Source organism: Equus quagga, chromosome 20 (genome assembly GCF_021613505.1).
Source record: "Equus quagga isolate Etosha38 chromosome 20, UCLA_HA_Equagga_1.0, whole genome shotgun sequence".
NCBI classification, from domain to species: domain Eukaryota; kingdom Metazoa; phylum Chordata; class Mammalia; order Perissodactyla; family Equidae; genus Equus; species Equus quagga.
The window spans coordinates 21,078,208-21,099,523 of NC_060286.1; the positions used below are offsets into that span (position 1 = coordinate 21,078,208).

The following is a 21,316-nucleotide window of genomic DNA, read 5'->3' on the forward strand; positions in this document are numbered from 1 at the left end:
GTGATCTGGCACCCTGGACAGAGAATTCGGCTAGCTCTGCACCCCACATCTCAGCTGCTCCCCTGGTGGGAGAGAGGCTGTGTGTCAGGGAGGAACGGGCACTGGGTTGGAGTAGGATGGACTTGTGTTCAAAACCTGGCTCCTCACCTGGCTGGGAGACCTTGGCCATGTCAGTTAGCTTCTCTGAGCCTCTATTTTTCTATCTGTAAAACAGGAGGATAATACCCATTTCATAGGGTTGATGGGAGGCCAAAATGGAGCAAAATGGGGGCAAACTCGGTGGTGTAGTAGTTGCGTTTGTGCACTCAGCTTTATTGGCCCAGGGTTCATAGGTTTGCATCCCAGGTGCAGACCTACATACTGTTCATCAAGCCATGCTGTGGTGGCATCCCACATACAAAATAGAGGAAGATTGGCACAGATGTTAGCTTAGGGCCAATCTTCCTCACCAAAAAAAAAAAAAAAAAAGGAGCAAAATGCTCACAGCTCCCATGCAGTGCCCGCATGGGTGGCCCCGGGTAGCTTGCAGTGAATCTGATCAGTCCATCACCATTGTTCTTCCAGGCTGCTGGGCGGAGCGGCCTCAGGCCTGCAAGCCTCTTGCTTTCCCTAGTTGGGCCTCCACTCCCAGATGAAGGAAAGGGGTGGTGTTTTTGGCAGGGGAGGGGAGGAGGAGCAACCTGACTCTTCCCAGACTCCTGGTGGGGGTGAGAGGTGCCGCAGGGAACAGCTGAGTTCCATCTGATTTTCTCAGAGTTTTCCGCTCGGGGGCTGCCAAGCTCAGGAGGCCAGGAGCGAAGTGACAGGGAGGGAACAGACCAGACCATGCTGGTTCATGCAGAGAGGTATTTCTCTCTTGATTCATTCAACAAATGAATGAATTTCTTGGGATTCCAGGCGTTGTGCCAGGCCCTGGAATGTTCAGCTGCAAGTAAGACAGATGTGGACCCAGCGCTCATGGGGCCTTCCTTCTAATGGGGTGGGGACAGACAATAAACAGTGTAAGCTGTGGATGACGTCTGTAAGAAGGCGATCAAGGCGATGGAAAAACAGAGAATGGAAGGGGGGCTGGGAGCGCCAGGGGAGCTGCGTTATTACATAGGGTCATCAGGACCAGCCTCACCCAAAAAGTGACATTTAAGATGCCAGTTGTCTGCTCCCCTCAGGAGCCCCTGAGAAGTCCTTGGGCTCAGAATCAGGGCCAGGTGCCTTTCATGAGATCCTAGGATAGGAGCAAGATCTAGAAACCCCTCTAGTCCCAGCCCAAATAATGTCATGCCCTTCTTCCAAAACCTTCAATAGCTCCCTACGGCCTACACAATTAAATGCAAATCATTCAGCCTGAGGTTCTGGACCTCGTGGTCTGGCCCCAACCTGCCTGTTATCTCTCCAGATCCTTCTCACCTGACCTCTGCAGCCAAGCCAAGCTACCTTCCATTTCTGGAATATTCTGCTCTCTGCTTCCCTCCTCCACTCATTTGTCCCCTCTGCCCCTGTCCTCGCTGGTTTCTGTCAACCTAGAACTCCCACCTGCCACCCCCCTGAAGCCTTCCCTCGCCTCCAGGGCTGTGGTCTCTGAGCCCTGTCGCCTTGGCTTGCTCCTTTCTCCTTGCATGGCCCTTCCTCTGCCTTGGGTGCAGGCACTGGTCCCGCTGTGTGGCCTCCCCACCTGCTGGAAGTGCCCTGGGCAGAGCCGATGGCTCTTTCACCTCCAGCAGGTGTAGGGCTCAGTAGACGTCTGCTGGGCTGCATCGAGTGTGCCCAAGCGCAAAGGCCCCCAGCTACGCTGGGACAAGCCTGGGGGAGGCTTCGGCCCACTCAGACAAAGAAGGCAGAAAGGAGAGGCCAGCAGGAAAGGAGAGAGGGAACTAAACATTGGTGAGATTCGATGGAGGAGCTAGTGAAGGAAAGGAGAGAGAAATCCCCATCATATTTTGTCCAGAGACACAGTCTGTCAGAGCCAGAAGGACAGGTCTCTCTTCTTCCCCAGAAACAGCCACAACTCCCTTCAGCATCCCGGGTCAGTGCCTGCTTGTGTCTAACTAGAACACCTCTTGCTGCAGCCAGAGTGCACTTCCTCTGCTTCCATCCTCTGGATTCGGGTTGCTATTTGAGTCCTCATTCGGCATGGATCCGAGTGGCTTTCCTGACCCCCAACCCAAGAGGCAGGAGCAAGGTCATCATGAGGCTGACCCCTGGCCGGGGGGCCTGTGATCTGGTTGAGGGGGCCAGCAACCCCTAGAGCCCCACAGAGACTGCCTGGGGGCCACCGTAAGTCATGGAGGTTGTGCCTGTCGCCCTCAGCCTCTCTCGAGGGCTACCCCTCATCACAAGCAAACCTGTAAATGGAGGGCCCCCGACAGCAGCGCTGTGACTCCCGGGTCCCTCGGGTTCCCGGCCCTCTCTGCCCCCAGGTCTGTGAAGCCCTGTGAGCCAGCCCCGTGGCCTCTGCCATCTGGCCCCCACGCATCACTGGAGCAGCTGTGCTCACAGAGCCCCCCCCCCCCCCCCCCCACCTCCGCCTCTCTCTAGCTCCCAACTCAAGGCAGCCAGCGAGGCTCCTGCCCCATTTAGACAGATGGGGCCTGGTGCCCCTCCCCTCTCTGCTGCCCCGGAGGTGGGAGGTGGTGCGTTTCCATCTGGGGGACCCGAACTCTCTCTGGGGAGCCTAACACCGTCTGAGCCTGCTTCCCTCTCCGCACGGTGCACTGTGGTCTCCTCCTGGACTGTCCTGCCCAGCCCCCCCAGCCCTCTCCAGCCCTCTCCAGCCCCCCCACTGTCCCCTGCTTCCCGCCTCCGTAAGGCAGCTCCTCTTCAGCTCAGATGCCCCATATGTGCTCGAGGCTGGGACTGTGGTTGCTGGAAGCAGACTCCCTGGGCTCAAACTTCCCTTCAGCGGCAATAATTCCCATTTTGGGGTTGTGAGGGTTAAGAGAGCCTCTGCTTGCAGAGTCTTAGCACAGGGCCTGGCAGTAAGTCCTCAACTAATGTGACGACTGCTAGCCATCCTTTATGAGCTGCCTTGGCTAGCACCTCCTCCAAGCAGCCTTCCGGATTTCCCATGGCCCAGTCAGGTGCTCCTCTTCTGTGCTCCCAGCACCCCTTTCACCAGGCCTCTGGAGTGCACTTATGCCATCCTGTCATGGTTTCTTGGGAGGTCTGTGTACCCACGAGAATCTTGTGGCTAGACTATGTAAGTGCCTTGAGTACAGGAAACAGAGTCTGACCCATTATTTTGCTGAATAAATGATTTCATGAGTGACAGGTGGGCGGCTGGGAGAGACAGATTGAGAGAAGAGGGTTGAGCCTGCCAGCCTGACTTTTCCAGAGCCTGTCCTGAAAGACTAGGGTGCCCACACCGTGGCCTGGGGGAGGCGGAGGAGGCTGAAGAGGAGCCCCATCCCATTATATGGTCTAACGTGATGATTCTCGAAGCAAGGTCCCTGGTCCAGCAGTGTCAGCATCAGGCAGGAACTCAGAGATGCAGATCCTCAGCTCCACCCCAGACCGACTGCATCAGGAATTCAGGGCTGGGCCCGGCTGTCTGCTGAACCAGCCCTCAGGGTGATGCTGATGCACCGAAGTCTGAGAACCACTGCTCTGGGGGCGAAGCCACTCAGCTTCACAGGAGGTCGAGTCTTTCTTGGGGGACTCTGCTCTGCTGAAAGCAGGTCTGCCTCCTGCTAGCCCCACACTCCTGAGCTGGAGACCCTTTTGCTGACAGGGCGGATGCAATGGCGGACAGTCCTTGTAGACCTGCCGCGAACCAGGGGGCCCTAGAGCAGAGGGGGTGCTGCTCCCACCTGGCCCTGATGCTAGTCCGTCCCCACCGCCGTTGGCCAGCATCCCCTTGAGGCCAACCCGTGCAGCCGGGCCCCAGGGTGGACATCTGGGGTGTTAGGGCCGAGCGAGACCCTAGAAATCAGTGACTGTATACGCATCTGCTCACGAACATAGCAAAACACACGAATACACACACACACAATGCATAGACGTACACAACGCAACGTGCACACAGGCGAACACATAGACATGCATGCACCCCAAACACACACAGGCACCCACAACCCAAACTGTGGTCACAAACACATTCCCAAGCCACCCAAATGCCCCTCAAAACATACACAGATACACAAAACTCACACCTCAAAAAACACAAACACAAATGTATAGACCCATTGTATTAGTGTCCCAGGGCAGCTGCAACAAATTACCCTAAACTGAGTGGCTGTAAACAACAGACATTTATTCTCGCATCGTTCTGGGGCTGGAGGCTGCGTCACACAGCTGGCGGGGCCACGCTCCCTCTGCAGGCCCTGGCTGAGAATCCCGCCAGGCCCCTTGCTAGCTTCTGGGGGCTGCTGGCAACCTTAGCCTTCCTTATAGCTGCATCGCCGCGGTCTCTGCCTCCATCGTCACACAGCCTTCTCTGTGTGTCTCCACGTCGCCTTCTGATCAGGACGCCCGTCATTGGATTTGGGGCCCACCCTAATCTAGGATGACTTCATTTTAACTAATTTTATCTGCAGAGACCCTATTTCTAAATAAGGTCATATTGTGTGGTTCCAGGTGGACAGGAATTTGGGAGGGACACTATTCAACCTAGGACATCCACACATCCCAAAACGTGTAAGGACAGAGACAGACAGACAGACAGACAGAAACACACACACACACACACACACCTCCCCCCCAGGCAGATGAGAACTCTTAGATGCTGAGGGGAGGAGCCCTCGAGGTCAGAGCTGCCCCCTCCTTCTCTCGGCCCAGCAGGAAGTAGGTCACACCCTGTTTTAGCATTCATCTGGGGAGCTGCTTTTCACCTGGGCTTTGCTTTTGGTTTGCTTTGGTTAGGTATGCACAGAGCGCAAAATTCAAAAAGTAGAAAAGAGAATACAATGAAAAGTAAGTCTTCTGACCCTGCCTCAGCCTCCATCTAGTTCCCCTCCCAGCAGGCGGCTACTGTCAAGTGTCTTGGGTCCCCTTCCAGAGAAAATCCAGACACAGGCAGGGGCTCATTGCATCTTGCTTTCTTCACTGAAGGGAGCATCCGTTACTCTTTATTCTGATTGGCTGCTTTCCGGGTCATTCCGTGTGTGTGTGTGTGTGTGTGTGTGTGTGTGTGTGTCCGTCTGTGTGTCCCCCCACCTACTGAGGGCAGATCCACCTGCTATTATCTTTCCTCCCCACTTCCTCATCCGTTGCTGGCACAAAGCAGGTATTCATCTACATATCAATGAATCATCAACAGCTGGTTGGGTCGCATGCGCTGGGCTCGGCCCGCTATCTACAGAGCCTCAGGTCTGTCTGTCTGTTTCCCACCACCCCCACCCCACAGTGTGTGGCACCATCCACCAGAGCCCATCCTGGCAGCAGAAGGAGCTGGGGTGGGATGGCACCCAGTAGCCTGCCTTTTTGCCCCTGCAGCCGGGCACCCTCTTCCCTGCTCTAACTGGGCCAGCTCTGGGCCCGATGGGGGCCTCTGCTGCAGTGACATCTCCCCTCTTGCCCTCCCCTCCCGGCCCACTGGGGATCCTGCAGAGGAGTCCGTCAGGGAAGAGGCTGGGGGGAGAACACTGCCCCTGGCGTCTTAGCCCAGGGACAAGCAGGGAGGGGCCTGCGGATGAGGAGCCCTTTGCCCAGTCTTTGCTGGCTGACGGCTTGGTCCAGACTTGTTACCACGGAGACGGAATTACGGCAATAACTCAGGGTCGAAGTGAAGCCTGCAGCTTCATCCAGCTGCGGTGGGAATGTATTTGCTCCACAACACAACGGGCCACAATTTTTTTCTGAATCAAGACAGAAATGGACGCCTCGGTCCAAGATTTCACCATGCCCTCAGTCTGCTGATTGAGCAGAACTCCCCGGGGAGATGAAGGTGCAGGGGCTGCCCAGCCCTGTGAGATGGGGAGCCAGGGGGATGTCAGCCAGCAGCAACCTTTGCTCGTCTGTGGAAGGAGGGGCTTCGGTTAGAGGATTTGTCAGAGCCCCTCCAGCCCAAACGCTCCGGGTCTGAGATCACAGGGGCCAGCGAGACCCACTGCCAATCATTCTTTTCTTCCACAAATATTTGTAAAGCACTAAACTCTACCTGGCACAGCAGAGAAAATAATGAGCAAACACAGCCGCGGGCTCTGTCATCAAGGAGGTTTGCATCCACTGGGAGAGTCAGCCATTTGCTGTGTCATCCTGTAAATAAACATCAAATGTACCAGGTACTAACAAAGAGAATGATACTTAACCGTATGGAGCCATTGCTATGAGCTAGGCACTGTTCTAGTGTGCCATGTGAACTGGTCATGTAATCCTCACCCCCACCCAGTAAGGCAGATGCTACTGACATCTCCATTTCACAGATAGGGAAACTGAGGCACAAGGAGGTCAAGACACTTGCCCAAAGACATGGAGCTAGGAAATGGCAGAGGCGGGATTTGGACCCAAGGAGCCTAGTTCTCGTTAGGGACCCACACCTAACTGCCACACTGTGTCTGTCTCCCAAGATGCTCTGAGCCCTGGAATGCGAGAGCGTGGAATGTGGGGGCTTGAGCTGGTCTGGAGTTCTTCCCTAAGGGAGCAGAAATTGAACTGAGATTAACTAGTGGGAGAATGAGTTAACTAGTGGGAGGGGGAACATTCTGGGCAGAAGGACTGGCATAGTCTTCCCATCTTCTGTGGGAGGGAGGGTGGCATCCTTCAGGCACGGAGGGAACAACAAAGGAGGCCAGGGGAAGAAAATGTGGGGAGATTGGGTGAGATGAAGCTGGAGCGGTCGGCAGGCCTTGTTGGCCGAGTGAAGGAGGGGGACAGAAAGCCCCTGCAGCTGACCCCATCACATCCCGTGGGACGGCTTAGGCCCCCTCGTCCGGGAAGGCTCCCTGGACACTCCAGGTCGGGCTCAGCGCCCCTCGTGTGGGAGCCATGCCCCCAAGGCAGCTCCCCTCACACTGTACGTTGTCATTGCCTCTCAGCCAAGGCCTTTTTCACGCCCTTCTAGACTGAGCTTGGTGAGGCGAGAGACACATCTTTCTCAGCACCCACTACCCTGTGGAGAACTCGGGGTGCAATAAGTGAAGGTTGTAAGAGTTAGGGGAAGGGAGATTGCTGAGGCCTGGGTGCTCCGAGAAGGCTGCCTGGAGGAAGCAGAGTTGAGCTGGGCCTGACGGTGGAGCATTCCTATTGGAGGAGGACCAGGAGGCCTTTCCACAAAGGAGGGGAATGGAGGGAGCAGAGAAAGCCAAGGTCTTTGAGGGGACAAGGGGCCGTCTGTCTGCTGGAGCTGAGACTTCTGGTAGCGAGATGGGGGAGGTAAGACTTGGGGGGTCCCTGGGGCCAAGAGGGCCTCCCCGTGGAACAGGCCAGGAGCCAAGAGCTCAGATGTCAGAAGGAGCAGGGAGCCAGGCAAAAGCTCAGGCCTTGGCTTCAGGCCTTCACCCCCGCCCTGCCTTTCCACTGCTAGCTATGTGACCCTGGACAGGCTCCTCACCCTCTCTGGGCCTCAGTATCCTCATTTGTCAGAATGGGGACAGTCATCACCCCTGCCCCGACAGGGCTGTTGGGGGTCAGGTGAGATGATGGCTGTGAACACACTTTATAGCCTGGAAGAAAGTGCGCACCAGGCCCTCCGTCAGGCGCCTCAGAGACAATCCAGAGGCCAGGCCCATTTCAGGCCCCCGTCCCCACCCCAGGAGGCTCTGTTTCTCTTTCTCTGACCCCTGTTTCTCTTTTGTTTCTTCCCCATAGGAGTCTAGGTTTCGACCACCCTCCAATTAAATTGCCTATGGTGGCCTCAGTGGCCACCATCTTCCACTGCTTGATTAGGGGTGGGGTGGGGAGGATGGGAGGGGCTGAGCAGATGGCACGGCAGGCTGGCCCCCCACTTGCCCAAGTGAAAGCTGTGCTGGGGGGGCCACCGAGCCCCCTTCCCTGATCTCTGCACCTGGGTCTTGATGCTGTAGTCAGCACCCTACCACAGCTGCCAGGAGGAGTTATTGATCTGGGGAGGGAGCATGCCTCTGGTTTCCGGGCAGTACCCCAGGGGCCTGGTGGCCACCTTGATCTTCCTGCACGTGGCCCAGCTGGACCCCGTGCGGGGAGAGGGGAGGTGGTGACATCGGATTCAGGCCTTGGATCTTCTTTCTGAGCAGCAGCCTGCACGGAAACCATCGGGCCCCTCCGCTCCCCCCACCCCACCGACAAGCATCAGCGGGAGCTGGTCAAAGCGAGGGCTCTCGAGGAGGGCAGAAGGATTTGATATAGAAGATGAAGCTGATTGTACGGATGCCTGGAAATATCAAGCTTCCTTTCTAAATATCACTCTTTCTAATTATAAACAATAATACATGCTCTTATTAGTTTTTCAAATTCAGAAAAAATTTTTAAAAGACGCCTGACAAAACATAGCCCCACCACTCAGAGGTAACTGATCTTCTTTTCTACAGGTATAATTTTGGTTTTTTCTTTCTTTCCCGTTTCTTTTCTTCTTTTTTTGTTTTAGAATTGAGATCATCTAGTGTAACAGCATTATATCCCTCTGTTTTTACCCTTTTGTCTTTATAGTGTGGCAGGAGTCGCCCCTCTCCTCCAGGTGTCTCCCTGAGTCACTGCCCAGCTCCCAGGGACCTGGGCACCCATGACACCCCCACACCTCCCTCTCCTCCTGCCTCCAGCCCCATTTGGACACTATTTTGTCTGCTCACTGACTTGGGGCTATGGGCAGAAAGGCTTGGGCCCCTTGTTGGGGGTGCTGGGGCTGGAGGGCAAGGAAAGGAACCTTCCTGGCAAGGAGAGGGGTCCCAGAGGTGAGACGGGTCAGGGGAAGCCATCCACCAGCTCCCAGCCCTGGCCCAAACGGCTGCCTTCTCCCCTTGCTGCTCTCCAGCTCCCTCTGCCACCTGCAGCCTTTCCTCCCCTCTAGCAGAGAGCCCCTTAGATGTGGTACAGATCCGGGAGTGGAGCCTGGCTTCCTGTACCCCAGAAATACAGCCCTCCTGGGATGGGCTAAGCAACTCTCTCCCCCGTTGTGCCTTTAGAGGCCGTATGATGTAGTGAAGCCAGACACTTAGATTCCAGTCCTGCCTCTTTCTTGCTCCAGTCGTGTGACTTTAGGTGAGTTACTTAACCTCTTTGAACCTCAGTTTCCCTGCCTGTGGAATGAGGATGCTGATTCCTACCTCTTAGGCTGCTACCTCTTAGCCTGCTTGTGAGGCATAAATAATGGTCAGTGGGACAAGCATAAGAAGACGCCCAGTGCTATGGCTGACCCATCACAAATGTCCACGTCTCCTTCGCCTTTCTCCTTCTGAGGCCTTCTCAGGGGCTGTGCCCACTTGGGCCTGGAGCGCATCCCCAGAATTATGTATCAGCATTTACTTTTCTCCACTTAGCTTCTGTCTTCAGCCTGGGGGCTTCATTCCTGTTTGCTGGGATTGCTGTTCTCTGCCTTGGGGGTGGCATATAGCAAAGTGATTAGGAGGGGGCTGGGGAGTCGAATATCCCAGGCTCGTGTCCTATTTGCTCCCTGGCTATGTGACCTGGGCTAGTCACTTAACCTCTCTGTGCCCAAGATTCCTCATCCATAAGATGGGATAATAACAGAACCTACCTGTTCTTTGTATAGGAAGCAAAAGCCACTCTAAAACTTTAAGCAAAACAGAATTTAATACAGAGAATTACATGCTCACAAAATCATCGGAAGAGTTAGAATCTGAGTCTGCAGAGCAGAGCAGAACTGACCCACCAGACAAACCAGTCCTCAGCCACAGCTAGGATGGGACTGCTGGAGCCATGAATTCATGTCCCCTCACCTGTAAGCCAGGGATCAGGGACCCTCTTCAGCCTGTACCACGATTGCCTCTCGCCCCACCCTCACCCACACACACATTCCCCGGGAGCCAGAGGCTGGGCATCGATCTGCTGCAGAGAGCTCCTTCTTCTCCTCAACACTGCTTGTCAGCAGAACACAGCCCAAGCATCAGAAAAATGGCCTCCTCCTCCCTTCCGCCTTATAAATCTATCTCCTGTGCCTCTAATTGATGGAACTTTATCTGTATTCAGAGCCCCCGCTGCAAGGATGTGTTGGAAATGTAGTTTTAAGCTTCTAGTTTCTGAAGTATAGGAAAGCACACTAGAAAGAGGTGGAAATGGATGCTGAAGGCCGTCGACCCTATCCAACATGCAGTCTGATAGGTTTGTTAACCCAGATGATGCATTAAGAGACTTGGCACAGTACCTGGCACATAGAGCTCATTCAGTAGGTGTTAGCTGTAAATCTTATTATTGGACAAGGGTTACCAACGAGCATCGGCTGACTGCCGGCAGAGAGAAGCAGCAGCAATGCGTTGCTCTGCGTGGTACTGTCCATGGTGCTGAGCGTCCTTTTGTGGGTCCTAGCTGCTGGCTGCCTAGCTGCTTTAGTGGGCCTGATGGCAACATGGAATCCCAATCTACTTACCTCATGCTGGGACTTCAGGGGGTACTGAGAGAGCTATTTAAGAGCTTCTGAGGAAGGCTGACCTCAATCCTAGGAAGAAGATAGCAAAGGCAGCAACCAGCATTTGGGGTACTGGTAGTTTACAAGAATGTCTCTATGCACTATCTCCTTTAACTCTCATAAACTCTATCATAGGCAGGATGGACATAATTATATCCATTTTGTAGAGGGGAAAACTGAGCAGCAAGAGGTTAAGTAGCAGCTAATAAACAATAGAGCCAGACTCACACCCAGTCTCCTGACCGAAAGTCTTATGTTCTGTCCACTCCATGACATGACTTTGGGGAGCAAGATTTGGTAACCAATGATGTGCCGTGGGGAGGCAAAAATGAGTGACTCAGGTACTTTCTGCACACTATGCAAATGTGTGCAAGTCACCCAAATTTTATTATTTCCTGCCCCTGAGTGTGGCCCTGGATAAAGGCTTTCATTGACACCTACTACATCCTGGTCTCTGTGGGAGTACTATGGAAAGTATAAGAAAAAGACATGGGCCCTGCCATCATGGAACCCATAGATTTGTTGAGCAACTGGCCACTCCTGGGAAGATGGGAGGATAGCGCCAGGCAGTGGTAGCAAAGGCCAGCTCTTTAAAGAAGGTGAGGACAAAGTACAGACTGTGCTGGTCATTGGAAGAAGACTTTGGGGAACAGGATTTGAGCTGGCCCAGGGGCTGTAAGTGCTGAGACCAAGACCCAGCTAGGCCCACGAAGAAGTGGCTCAAACTCAGTCAGTGTGAGGCCAGCAGCTCTAAGAGACATGGGGTCAGGATAGAAGGCACGATGGTGCCCCATGAAGAAAGTGGCCAGACCAGTGGCATCTGGCATAGGGGAAGATGCAAGAACTTGGGGATCCCAGTGGAGAGGTGGTGTGGCCCTCTGTGGATCACTAGCCCACTTTCCACAGACTCAGAGGAAAGGGAGTGGGGAGGAGAGATCTCCTAAGAGGAGAATATAAGCACAAAGTCTCATGAGCTGCCCCACTGCAACATGATTTAAGGGGCCCTGAACTTCTATCCTTTATCCCCAAATCTCTTCATCCTCCCTCCTTATTTAGGGAGAGTCAGAAAACCCTTCAGATCTTCTAGAATTCCTTATTTAGCTGCAAAAAACCCCTGAGAATCTTAAGCTAGTGTTTATCCTGGCTGCACATAAGAATTGACTGGAGACTCATTCTTCAAGTCTGAAGTGGGACATGAGTATCTGGATCCAATAAACTCCTTCCAGGTGATTCCCGTGTCCCAGAAAGCCCAAGTTCTAATCCCAAATCCACCAGCCTTAGGCAAATCTCTTAGCCCTCTGGCAACCCAGTTTCTTCATATGCAAAGTTGGGCAAACCATTTTTTGCTGTGAATATATGGGGTGCTTGAGACTCAAGGGCAGTTTAGAGCAAGGAAGGGCTCACTGATACTTAGGGAAAGATTCATGGCCAGCTGGCATGGTGTGTGGGGGATGACATTAACCGGGGTGACACCTCCTTCCTAGCTGCTCCTCCACAGTGTCCTGCCCCCTAGCAGAGAGAGGGAACCTGAGCCACTGTGGTGATGTCCTGGAAAGGGTGGAGGGGAGATCTGAGAGCAGAGGGCACGGAAGGAATGTGAAGAGAGACCCAGAGAAGAAGGGGTGGCCATGGTCAGGAGCTCCAGTTTACTTAAGGTCCAGAACCATGGGAAATAATCTTTCCTGTTGTTAACAAAAAGATGATGAATTATTGAAGAGACTGAGAAGGCCAGATGGTGGGGGCGGGGGGCAGGTGCTGTGGCTCTGTGCACTCTCGGGGGGACAGGGCTGGGAGGGGAAGGTGGAGTCTCCTCACCCACAGCTTCTTCTCCTAGGATGTGGCCTATGGCTATAGCAATTTGCTCTCCAAATCAAAATGCAGGCCCGATGGACCAGCTCCTGAGAACTCATGGGGAGGGGGGAGCAGAGTTGGCTCTGGGCAGTGCCAGAAAATGCAGGCTGTGTCTCTGAGATATCTGGAATCCTAGGTCCAGCCTGGCCCTTAGAGACCTCCCACTGAAACCGCTCATCTTACAGAGGATGAGGCTGTGGCCCAGAGAAGGGAAGGCACCTGCCCCAAGCCACATAGATGGCCCAGAGCCCAGCTTTCCTGAGACTGCTCAGTCCACAGTACTTTCCACTGCACCATCCTGGAAGGCTGGGAAATGTTCTGTCCCCGGATGGGGCTTGAGCGAGGGCATCCCCTTCCTCTGCCCCCAGCCCAGCACTGCCAGCCCAGCAGAGACCCAAAGGGCCCAGGAAGTAGCCCAGCAGAGAGTTACCAACTGCCTGGGTTCAAGGACCAGCTCTAGCACTATGGCCTTAGGCAAGTTATTTAACATCTCTGGGCCTTAGTTTTCTCTTTCATTCATCCCCCCAGGGTACTTGTGAGGATTAACTGAGCTAGTACTTAAATGGGAAGTATTTATCCTATGGTAAGTGCTCAATAAATGTTAACTATTAATAAAATTGGCCCCTCCTTGGTCTTCCTGGACCACCCTAGCTCTGGGATTTGGGCTCCTCACACAGAGGACTTGGCCTTGAGATGTCTAGCTCACCTGGAAGGAAAAGCGGGGAGCAAAGTGTGGCCTAGCTAGTTAGAACAGCAGTAGCTGAAACCAGGCGAGGTCTGGAAGCCTGGGAGTGAGCGATGGGCCAGAGGAGTGATAAAGACAAAGTGAGTTCTGTTCAAAGCCTTTGCCCGGTTGCTGAGGGAAAGTTTGCCCAGGCCTAGGATTGCTAAGCCTCCAGCTTTTGCCATGGGAGGTTAGGATGGGGGAGAAAGGGGAGAGGAGGAAGGCCGTGCACTCCCCCGTCGGATAAGATGTGCAGATGAGAAAGGGACTGGAGAATCCTGACTCACCAAACAGCATTGACACCGTCTCTCGCTGCTCCTCCTTGGCCCCAAAGCAAGGCTGACATTTGCTTTTCATGCACAGGAGGACCAGAGGCAACAGCCACGTACAGGCTGCAGTTTGAGGGGTAATGGACAGCCCTTCCCACACTCCACGTCTCTCCTCTTGCCTGTTCCAGAACAGAGGAGGTGGAAGGAAACTCAGAATGGTCCAGTCTGGGCCCCTCTCCACCATCTCACAAACAAGCTGATGACGATGATGACAGTACTAGTGAACACTGAGCCCATGTATTCCTCAAGCACTGTGTGAAGGGCTTTATGTGAAGGATCTTATTTCATCTTCACAGCAACCCTGGGAGACAGTGCTGTTATTACCTCCACTTTCCAGATTTGAAAACTGAGGCTCAGAGAGGTGAAGTCACTGTTCATGGTCACACAGCTAGCAAGGGTGGATCTGGGATTTAAGCCCAGACAGTCTGGCTGCAGAAAACCCACTGCTCCCTACTGCCCTGACCAGCCTCCCTGTGCTCTGCTGTGAAACCCAGACTCCAAAGGGAAGAGTTCCCTGAGCCCCCTGCACCGGCGGGTTGGTGCCCCTGCTCTGTGTTCCTTGAGCATGCTCGGTTTTCAAGTTTCGTTCTTTCCAGTGCTGGTGCTTTGATCTCCGGAAAGCTTTCTGACCCTCTCCTTCACACCCAAGAGCTAGCTTTCCTTCCAGAAAGAAGGAAGGTCCAGGCATGGTTTAGGGTGAGAACAAAAGGCGGGCGCTGCTCCAGGTTTCCACGGCAACAGCCTCCCTCATTACTGCCTCTACTTGCTGCCAACAAAGCTGAGGAGGGTGGCGAGGGCGGGGTGAGGCTCTCTTCTCTCTTCTTCTTCCTCACCTCCCCTTTGGGCTGGGCAGCCAGGTGAGCTGAAAGCCTGCACCCGACCCAACCCTGCTAGATGCATTTCCCCTTGCCTCCGAGCTTAGAGGCTGGGACCTTGTAGCTGGGGGTCCTCCCAGGCAGAACAGCAACTGGACCAGGCCTCCCAACAGTGATCCTCTCCCCATATCCCAAAGCCTGTGAGCTTTCTGAAAACGACCTCACATTTGTACTTCCAGGGTCTACACAGGGCCTGGCAAGAGTAGATACACAATGAATTCTTGTTGAATGAATGAATAAGCAGATGAAAGGCAAGCCAGTGATCCGTCCTACACACTAGCCATGACTATTCCTTTTCACTTTCCCAAAACGCCATGCTCAGTCTCCCCTCTGAGTCCAACACGGTTCCCTCTGCCCACGCTTCCCCACCGCAGTGTGCTGATTCCCACACCTCCTCCCGCCTCCACTTGGAGGTCCCTCCCTCACAGAAGCCTTCTCAGACTGCTCCAGGGAGGTCCCTTCCCATGGCTCCTTTCACCTGGGCTATTGGGCTATCAGACTGTGCGGTGGTGTGTACCTTGCATGCTTGCATGTCTCCCCAGTGAGTCTGGGAGCCTCGGGCAGGTGGGAATGGGGTCTGCCAGGCCCCCAGAGCCTGGCATGATGCCTGGCTCATGGTAGGTATTCAACCCTTCTTTGTGGAAGGAAGAAAGGGAGGGAGGGAGAGGAGGAGGGAGAGATGCTTTTGGAATGACAGAGAATGAGGGAGAAAAGAGCAGCATCCAGCACTCAACCCTGCTTAGAGCCAGATGGAAGCCAGAGCTCTTCAGAGCCCAGGACCCCTCCTCTCCCCTCATCACGCAGAGTCTTAGCAAATTATAACAACAGTCACATGTCCTGTGGTTGTGTAGCAGTTCACCAAGTGCTTTCACATCCTTGGCCTGGTTCCAGTCCCCAGCAGCCCTGAGAGGGCCTTCTTAAGCTGTGCCCCTCATTTTAAAGGGGAGGGTTCAACCAATGGTGCTGGGACAACTGGAGAGCCACATGCGAAAAGACAAACTTAGACCCTTACTTCACACCGGTCACAAACATTAACTCAAAATGGATCATAGACGTCAATGGAAGGGCTAAAACTATAACACGTTCAGGAGAAAATCTTTAAGACCTTGGCTTAGGCAAAGGTTTCTTAGATACAATACCAAAAAGCATGATCCATAAAAAAAAATTTGATAAATTTGACTTTGTCAAAGTTTAAAACTTTGTTGCTTCAAAAGACGCCTTGAAGAAAGTGAAAGACAAGCGACAGACTGAGAGAAACTATTTGCAAAACACGCCTGTGATAAAGGAGGAGCAGCCTGAGCCTAAAAATGAGAAAAGGGGCCCTGAGGGATGATGCGGCCAGCGAAGCCGTCCTGGGTCCCTAAGTGTCGTGGTCTCTACACTGCTTTTGTTCTTTTGCAGCAGCCCCTAGCTGAGTGGAGCCTCCAGGCGTGACTAGGAACCTCACTGAGCGCAGACTCAGGTAGGAGAAGTCTCACCAAGGTCTTCTGCCTCGCGGGCTCCGCATCCCTCCCCCATTTTCCACCGGCTTCCTCAGCGCGGGCTCCCCCCAGTGGCCACCCGCAGAACTGTAGCTTCCTGCCGCAGCTCACCGGGATGCCGCGACGGCTGAGATGCGGCCCCATCCGCCAAGAGACCCCCAAATGCCACTGCTGCTGCTCTGACCCTCTGGCAGAGGGCTTACTGTTAAACTGTACTGTGTTCGATGTGAACTATTACAGGTTTACATTTGGCTGAACATGTTAGTGTAAATGAGGTAACCAGCGACCTGGGGTCCCATAAAACGGTGGTCAGCCTAGGCAGAAAGAGAGGGGAGCAAAAGTGGGGAAACTTAAAAAGAGGCAGGAGACTCCCTGATCCGGTTAGATGCTGATCTGGTGCGTAGGAGGGCGAGTTCTTGTGCTCTCCTTCCTTTTTCCAGGACTCATCTCATGATACCCCCTCTCCCTATTTTTGTCAGTTAGCACTGGGAGCTCCAGCTCCCAGGCCACCTCTGCTCTCCTGAATGCCATTCCTTTTTCCTTTTTTCCCTTTTCCATCCCCATCTCCCAACCCTCCCCAACTCCTGAAACTGTTCCGCTGTGCCCCCTGGAACTCCGCATCCACTTTCCATTTTACAAATATCTATGTGATGCTTCCTGTGTGCCAGGCACGGTTCTCCGCAATTGACAAATCTCAATCCACTTATTCCTCTTAACAGCACTGTGAGGTGGGTGCTAATTGCTAGCACCATCCCCATTTCCAGATGAGTTAGCTGGGGCGTGGAGACAAGTAGCTTGCTCGAGGTCACTCAGCAAGCAAGTGTTGGAACCGGGGTTCAGTGTCACAGAGCCCACGGTGCCCAGAAGCACCCCCAGCTCCTTAGTCCCTCAGTTTCTCACTGGGAACTGAAACCCGAGACTCCCCAGGAGCCCAGGACCCTTAACACCCTCTCGGAGTGGTTTCTATTTCTCTTGAACACCGCTGGCCCAGAAATGGGATGTCTTTCTAGCTCTTCTTTGCAACTTCCAGACTCTTCCTCCTTCCTGTCCACTAAAGCCCCCCATCTTGGACCCACAGGCGTCAGCCCAGACATCCTACTCCCCTCTTTTTCACAGGCATCAACCCCTCCCCCCAGATCACTCCCCTTCTTCTCTGAAGAGTTCAGTTTCCACTGTCACTCGGTACTCTCCCTGTCTTCATTCTAACTGATTTCAACCTCCACATATCCCCGAAGAGGGTCCTTCCGACACACTGTCCTCTCAGTTCCTTGCCCTCCCTGCTCAGCCGCTCACTCCATGGTCATGCCCTAGACCTTATCACTACCCACAACTGCCATCCCTTCTTCATCATCTCGGTGTCGCCCAGCTCGTTTTCCAACAGCCGCTTCTTGTCTGTCAGCTCACACCCTCTGGTCCCCAGCAATTCTTCTACCCCCCAGAACTCCAGCACCTTTCGCTGTTCCTCACCCATCTCGTGTCTCCTTTCTCTCCTCACCTCGCTCAAATTCTGTGGCCAATCATTAAAATTGCTCTCTTGCATATACCGTCAGCCCTCTTGTCTCATTCTCACACCTGCTTGGGAAAACCTCCACCCCAATTAGCTCTGGCTTTCTGCCTCTTCCACTCCTGCAGCCATGCATGTGAATGCAGCTGGGGAAAGGCACGGGGGTCTCGCTGCTCCTATTGTACATTCAAGACCCTGAATCTCAATGGTCATTAGTGCTGCCTGCCAAGCCTACTGCGTTCCCCTAATCCAGCCACTCGCTCACTCCTCTGGACTTCTATTGCTACCTTTTTTCCTGTCCTCAAACATCCCACGGCTGCCCGCCAGCACCAGCGTGCACTCATCTGAGACCTTGTTTCCTCTTTTACTGAGAAGGTACAAGCAGTGGGAGAGGGCGTCCCCAGGCTCCACCAGGACCCCTGCCTCCCCTCCTGCTCCCGTGGGTCAGCATTCCGGCCCTCGGTGAAGGCCATGTTCTCCGCCCGTGCTCTAGTTCCCGCCCCCGCCCCCATCCACACATTGCGCCAGCGAGTCGTCTTCTCTCCTTCATCACCACATTTTTATTTTCTACCAGATCATTCCCGTCAGCATACACTGTGCTGCCATTTCCCCCATCCTAACCACTTCTGCCTCTCCTTACTCTTCCAGAGTTTTCCTGCCCTCTGGCTCCTGTCCCTCTCCTGTCGTTCTTTCCTAGACCTCTTCCAGTCTGGCCACCAATAACTCCCACAATGCCTTAACTGCGCTAATTCTCGGTTTTCATCTTACCTGACTACATCAACACCACTGGTCCCTCCCTTCTGGAAACATTTTCTTTATTTGGCTTCCAGGGTACCCCCCTCTCCTGCTGTTCCTCCTTCCTCACTGCCTGCTCTTCTCAGTCTCTGTTTCTGGTTCCTTCTCATCTACCAGCCTCTATGTAGTGGAGCATCCCAAGACTCAGACCTTGAACCTCACCCTACACTCGCTGCTGCAGCAATCCAGTCCTGCACCTCCAACAGTCATCCACAGGCTGCTGATGCCCACAGCCACGTCTCCAGTCTCTCTTCTGAATTGTGGACTCACATATCCAGCCAGCCGCTTGACATCTTAGCGTGTCCGAGACCCAACACCCGATCTCCCCACCACCCTGTGCTTCCCACCCTGCACGTCCTGTCTTTCCCCTCCAATAACAGCACCTCTGTTGTCCCAGTTGCTCAGGCCAAACACCTCCGAGTCGTCCTGGGCTCCTCTCTTTCACACTCCCCATCCAATCTATCAGCAAATCTGGTTGACTCCACCTTCAAAATATTTCCAAAATCTGACTACTTCCATCCTGGTCCAGGCTACCATATCTCTTGCCTGGATTGTAACAACTTCCTCCTAAGTGACCTCTCTGTGTCTCCTTCTCTGCTTGCCCCCATTCATTCTCAGTGCAAGGGTCAAAGTGATGCCTTTAAAACCTGAGTCATTCATGTCACTCCTTGGCTCAACCTCCCCTCCCCATGCCCTTAGCTCTCCCCTGTCCAGTGACATTGGTCTATTGGCTCTTCCTCAATGTTCCAGGCAAGCTTGCACCCTGGGCCTTTTGTTCTGTCTGAAGTGCCCCCTCCCCCCACCTCCCACAGCTACATGGTTTGCTCCCTCTCTTCAAGTCTCTGTTCAAATGTCATCCTCTCAGTGATACCTTCCCTAACCACCCTCTCTACAGCTCTAATCTCACCCTCACCCTGCACTGCTCCTCCCACTAGAATCCCACAAGGGAGGGATTTTATTTGTCTTGTTCACAGATGCATCACCAGCCTTAGTCTGGCATAAAGCAGTTGTTCACCAAATGTTTGTTGAGTGACTGAATGAACAAGCCTCCGTTTCTCAAATTGGAGAGAAGAGTTTCTAGGGTGAGATGAGGGCTGGAGCCAAAACGAGTGATCTTTTGAAATCAGAACAACCTTGTAGATAAGTCCAAGCAGCTACTTGTCACTTCCAGTTTTCACCTGCACTTTCCACTCTTGTCCATGCCTGAAGAACATTGATGCCAGTGACCGTGAGCCCTGCATTTGAGTCTTACCAAGATGCTCAGGCTCGCTGGATTGGCTCAGGTCCCCAGGCAGGTGCTGATCTCCCTGGTTAGTTCGAGGTAAGACAGTAACGTTTACTGAGTCACTGCTGTGTGCCAGGCACACACATCCATACTTAATTTAGTCTTAGGAGCCATTGCCTTTCCTGGAAACTGGACCAGAGCATCCTAGGATGTTAGAGGTGATCGTCAGCGAGCCCCATCTGTGCGGCGTCCCCTGAATGCAGTGGTTCCATCCTCCAAACTGAATATTTTCACTCTGAGACCTGACCCGCCTTTGGGAAGTTTCTTTATTTATATACAAGAAAAGCTTCACAAAGGTAGACGTAGGGAGACCCATTTGGATGAGCATTTTACAACTCTTTTTGTAAAGGGATGAAGTGATCAAAATAAGAATGCTCCCGGGGAATCAGGCTCACCTGTCATCGCAGCCCTCAGTGTGAAGAAGCTGTTCTCGTACAGGGTAGGGCTGTGGGCTGTGGCAGGGCTGACCTCCTGCCTTGACCAGTTACAGGCTGGCACTGGGCGCTGGGTCTGAAGCGCACTGAGCACACCTCCCCCCACCTCCCCAGCAGGCTTCTGCATTTTGCCTAGTGAGGGCGAGCGCTCGTGTCTGACCTGGACACCCCTCCGTTCACCAGGGAGCCTCCCAGGATGGCTGTCTTGCCGGGTGACCTGAACACGGTGGAAAAGACAAGGAACATGTCGGCGGCCGACTGCTTCCATTCTCGGAACACGGTCCTGCAGGGGCAGCCCTTCGGGGGTATCCCTACCGTGCTGTTCCTCAACTGCATCTTGTGGGTGGTGAGTCCTGGGCACTGCGGTGGGCAGACAGTGATGCAGCAGAGGCTTCGGTGGTCCAACTGGACACCAGCCACAGCAGTGGGAACTCCCTGAAGGCCAGTCCTGCCCAGGGAAGCTGGAGTGGGTGGGCTTCAGGGAAGAGGAGGCTGGAGGAAAGGGCAGAATTGCTAAGATTCTCTTTCATGTGCCATTGTCCAAAGGCCAGTGCCCTTGGGCCTCCCTCTCTCCCTTTGCTGCTTTCTCCAAGGAGTGTTCTTGTCCGAGAGCTCTAAACATGCCACCAGCACCTTCATCCAAAAAACTCTGAGCATCCACTCTGTGTCAGGAAACTGCTGGGCACTGGGAATCCAGAGTTGAAAAAGGCATAGTCTGTTCCCTGACAGAGCAGGCCACCTAGTGGGGGAGCCCCAAGGAGCCCCCGGGGACCTCAAGGACAGGCTCTCCGCCATGGGAATGCCCTGCATGCCCAGGGGCCGAGCGGGAGGCATCCATCAGCTCTCTTGCCCCATCTCGCCTTTCTTGGCCTGCAGGTCATCATTTTGGTTTACTCCTTCCTCCGGAAAGCTGCGTGGGACTACGGGCGCCTGGCTCTGCTGATACACAATGACAGGTAAGGAGAGATGGGGGTCAGGATGAGCGAGCGGCTTGCTCCCGTGGGGAATGTGCCACCATGACCAGGACACGGCTCTGCCCAGTGCTCAAGCTGCAGCAGGTGTCTCGTCAGCAGGTCGCATGTTGTTCCCCAGCCCTGCCCCTGCTCTGGCCCTCCCTGCACGAAGGAACTTGGAGGCCAGCCATCTCTGGGTGTGAGGCCACATTTTTCTCAGGTCTCAGACTTTCTGGATCCCATGACTCCCAAGATGTGTTAGGCACCTGGCGACAGGGGTGATTAATGTCTGTACCCAGAGCTGTGTGCTCAGCAACCGAGCTGAGGTGTGTCTGCTGCTGGGCAAGAGGGGCCTGCAGCCCTCGGCCCAGGCCCAGGGTGCGGGGGAGACAGCAAGGCAGGCCCCTGAGGCCTTTTCTCTCCTTTTCCCCCGACCCCGCTGCCTTTCCTGGCCGGCAGCTTGACCTCGCTGATCTATGGGGAGCAGAGTGAGAAGACGTCTCCCTCGGATATTTCCCTGGAGATGGAACACAAGGACAAGGTGAGTCTGGGTCCCGGCTCTGGGCAGGCAGTCCTGGCATGTGCCGGAAGGAGCA

At 54.1% G+C, this 21,316-nt stretch overlaps 1 protein-coding gene across 7 annotated transcripts in view; it reads left to right on the top strand.

Moving 5' to 3' along the window:
* Positions 1-21,316, top strand: part of TMEM63C (transmembrane protein 63C) — a 72,043-nt gene that overhangs the window by 14,778 nt on the left and 35,949 nt on the right. For 2 of the 7 annotated variants that reach the window (XM_046647874.1, XM_046647873.1), the window contains exons 3-6: positions 15,670-15,730; positions 19,951-20,113; positions 20,644-20,723; positions 21,180-21,261. In XM_046647874.1, the coding sequence (XP_046503830.1) occupies positions 19,964-20,113; positions 20,644-20,723; positions 21,180-21,261 (312 nt within the window). In that variant the 5' untranslated portion in view covers positions 15,670-15,730; positions 19,951-19,963. Of the gene's footprint in view, positions 1-15,669; positions 15,731-19,881; positions 20,114-20,643; positions 20,724-21,179; positions 21,262-21,316 lie in introns of those variants that run through there. The other 5 variants (XM_046647875.1, XM_046647876.1, XM_046647878.1 and 2 more) reach the window with 5 other exon arrangements.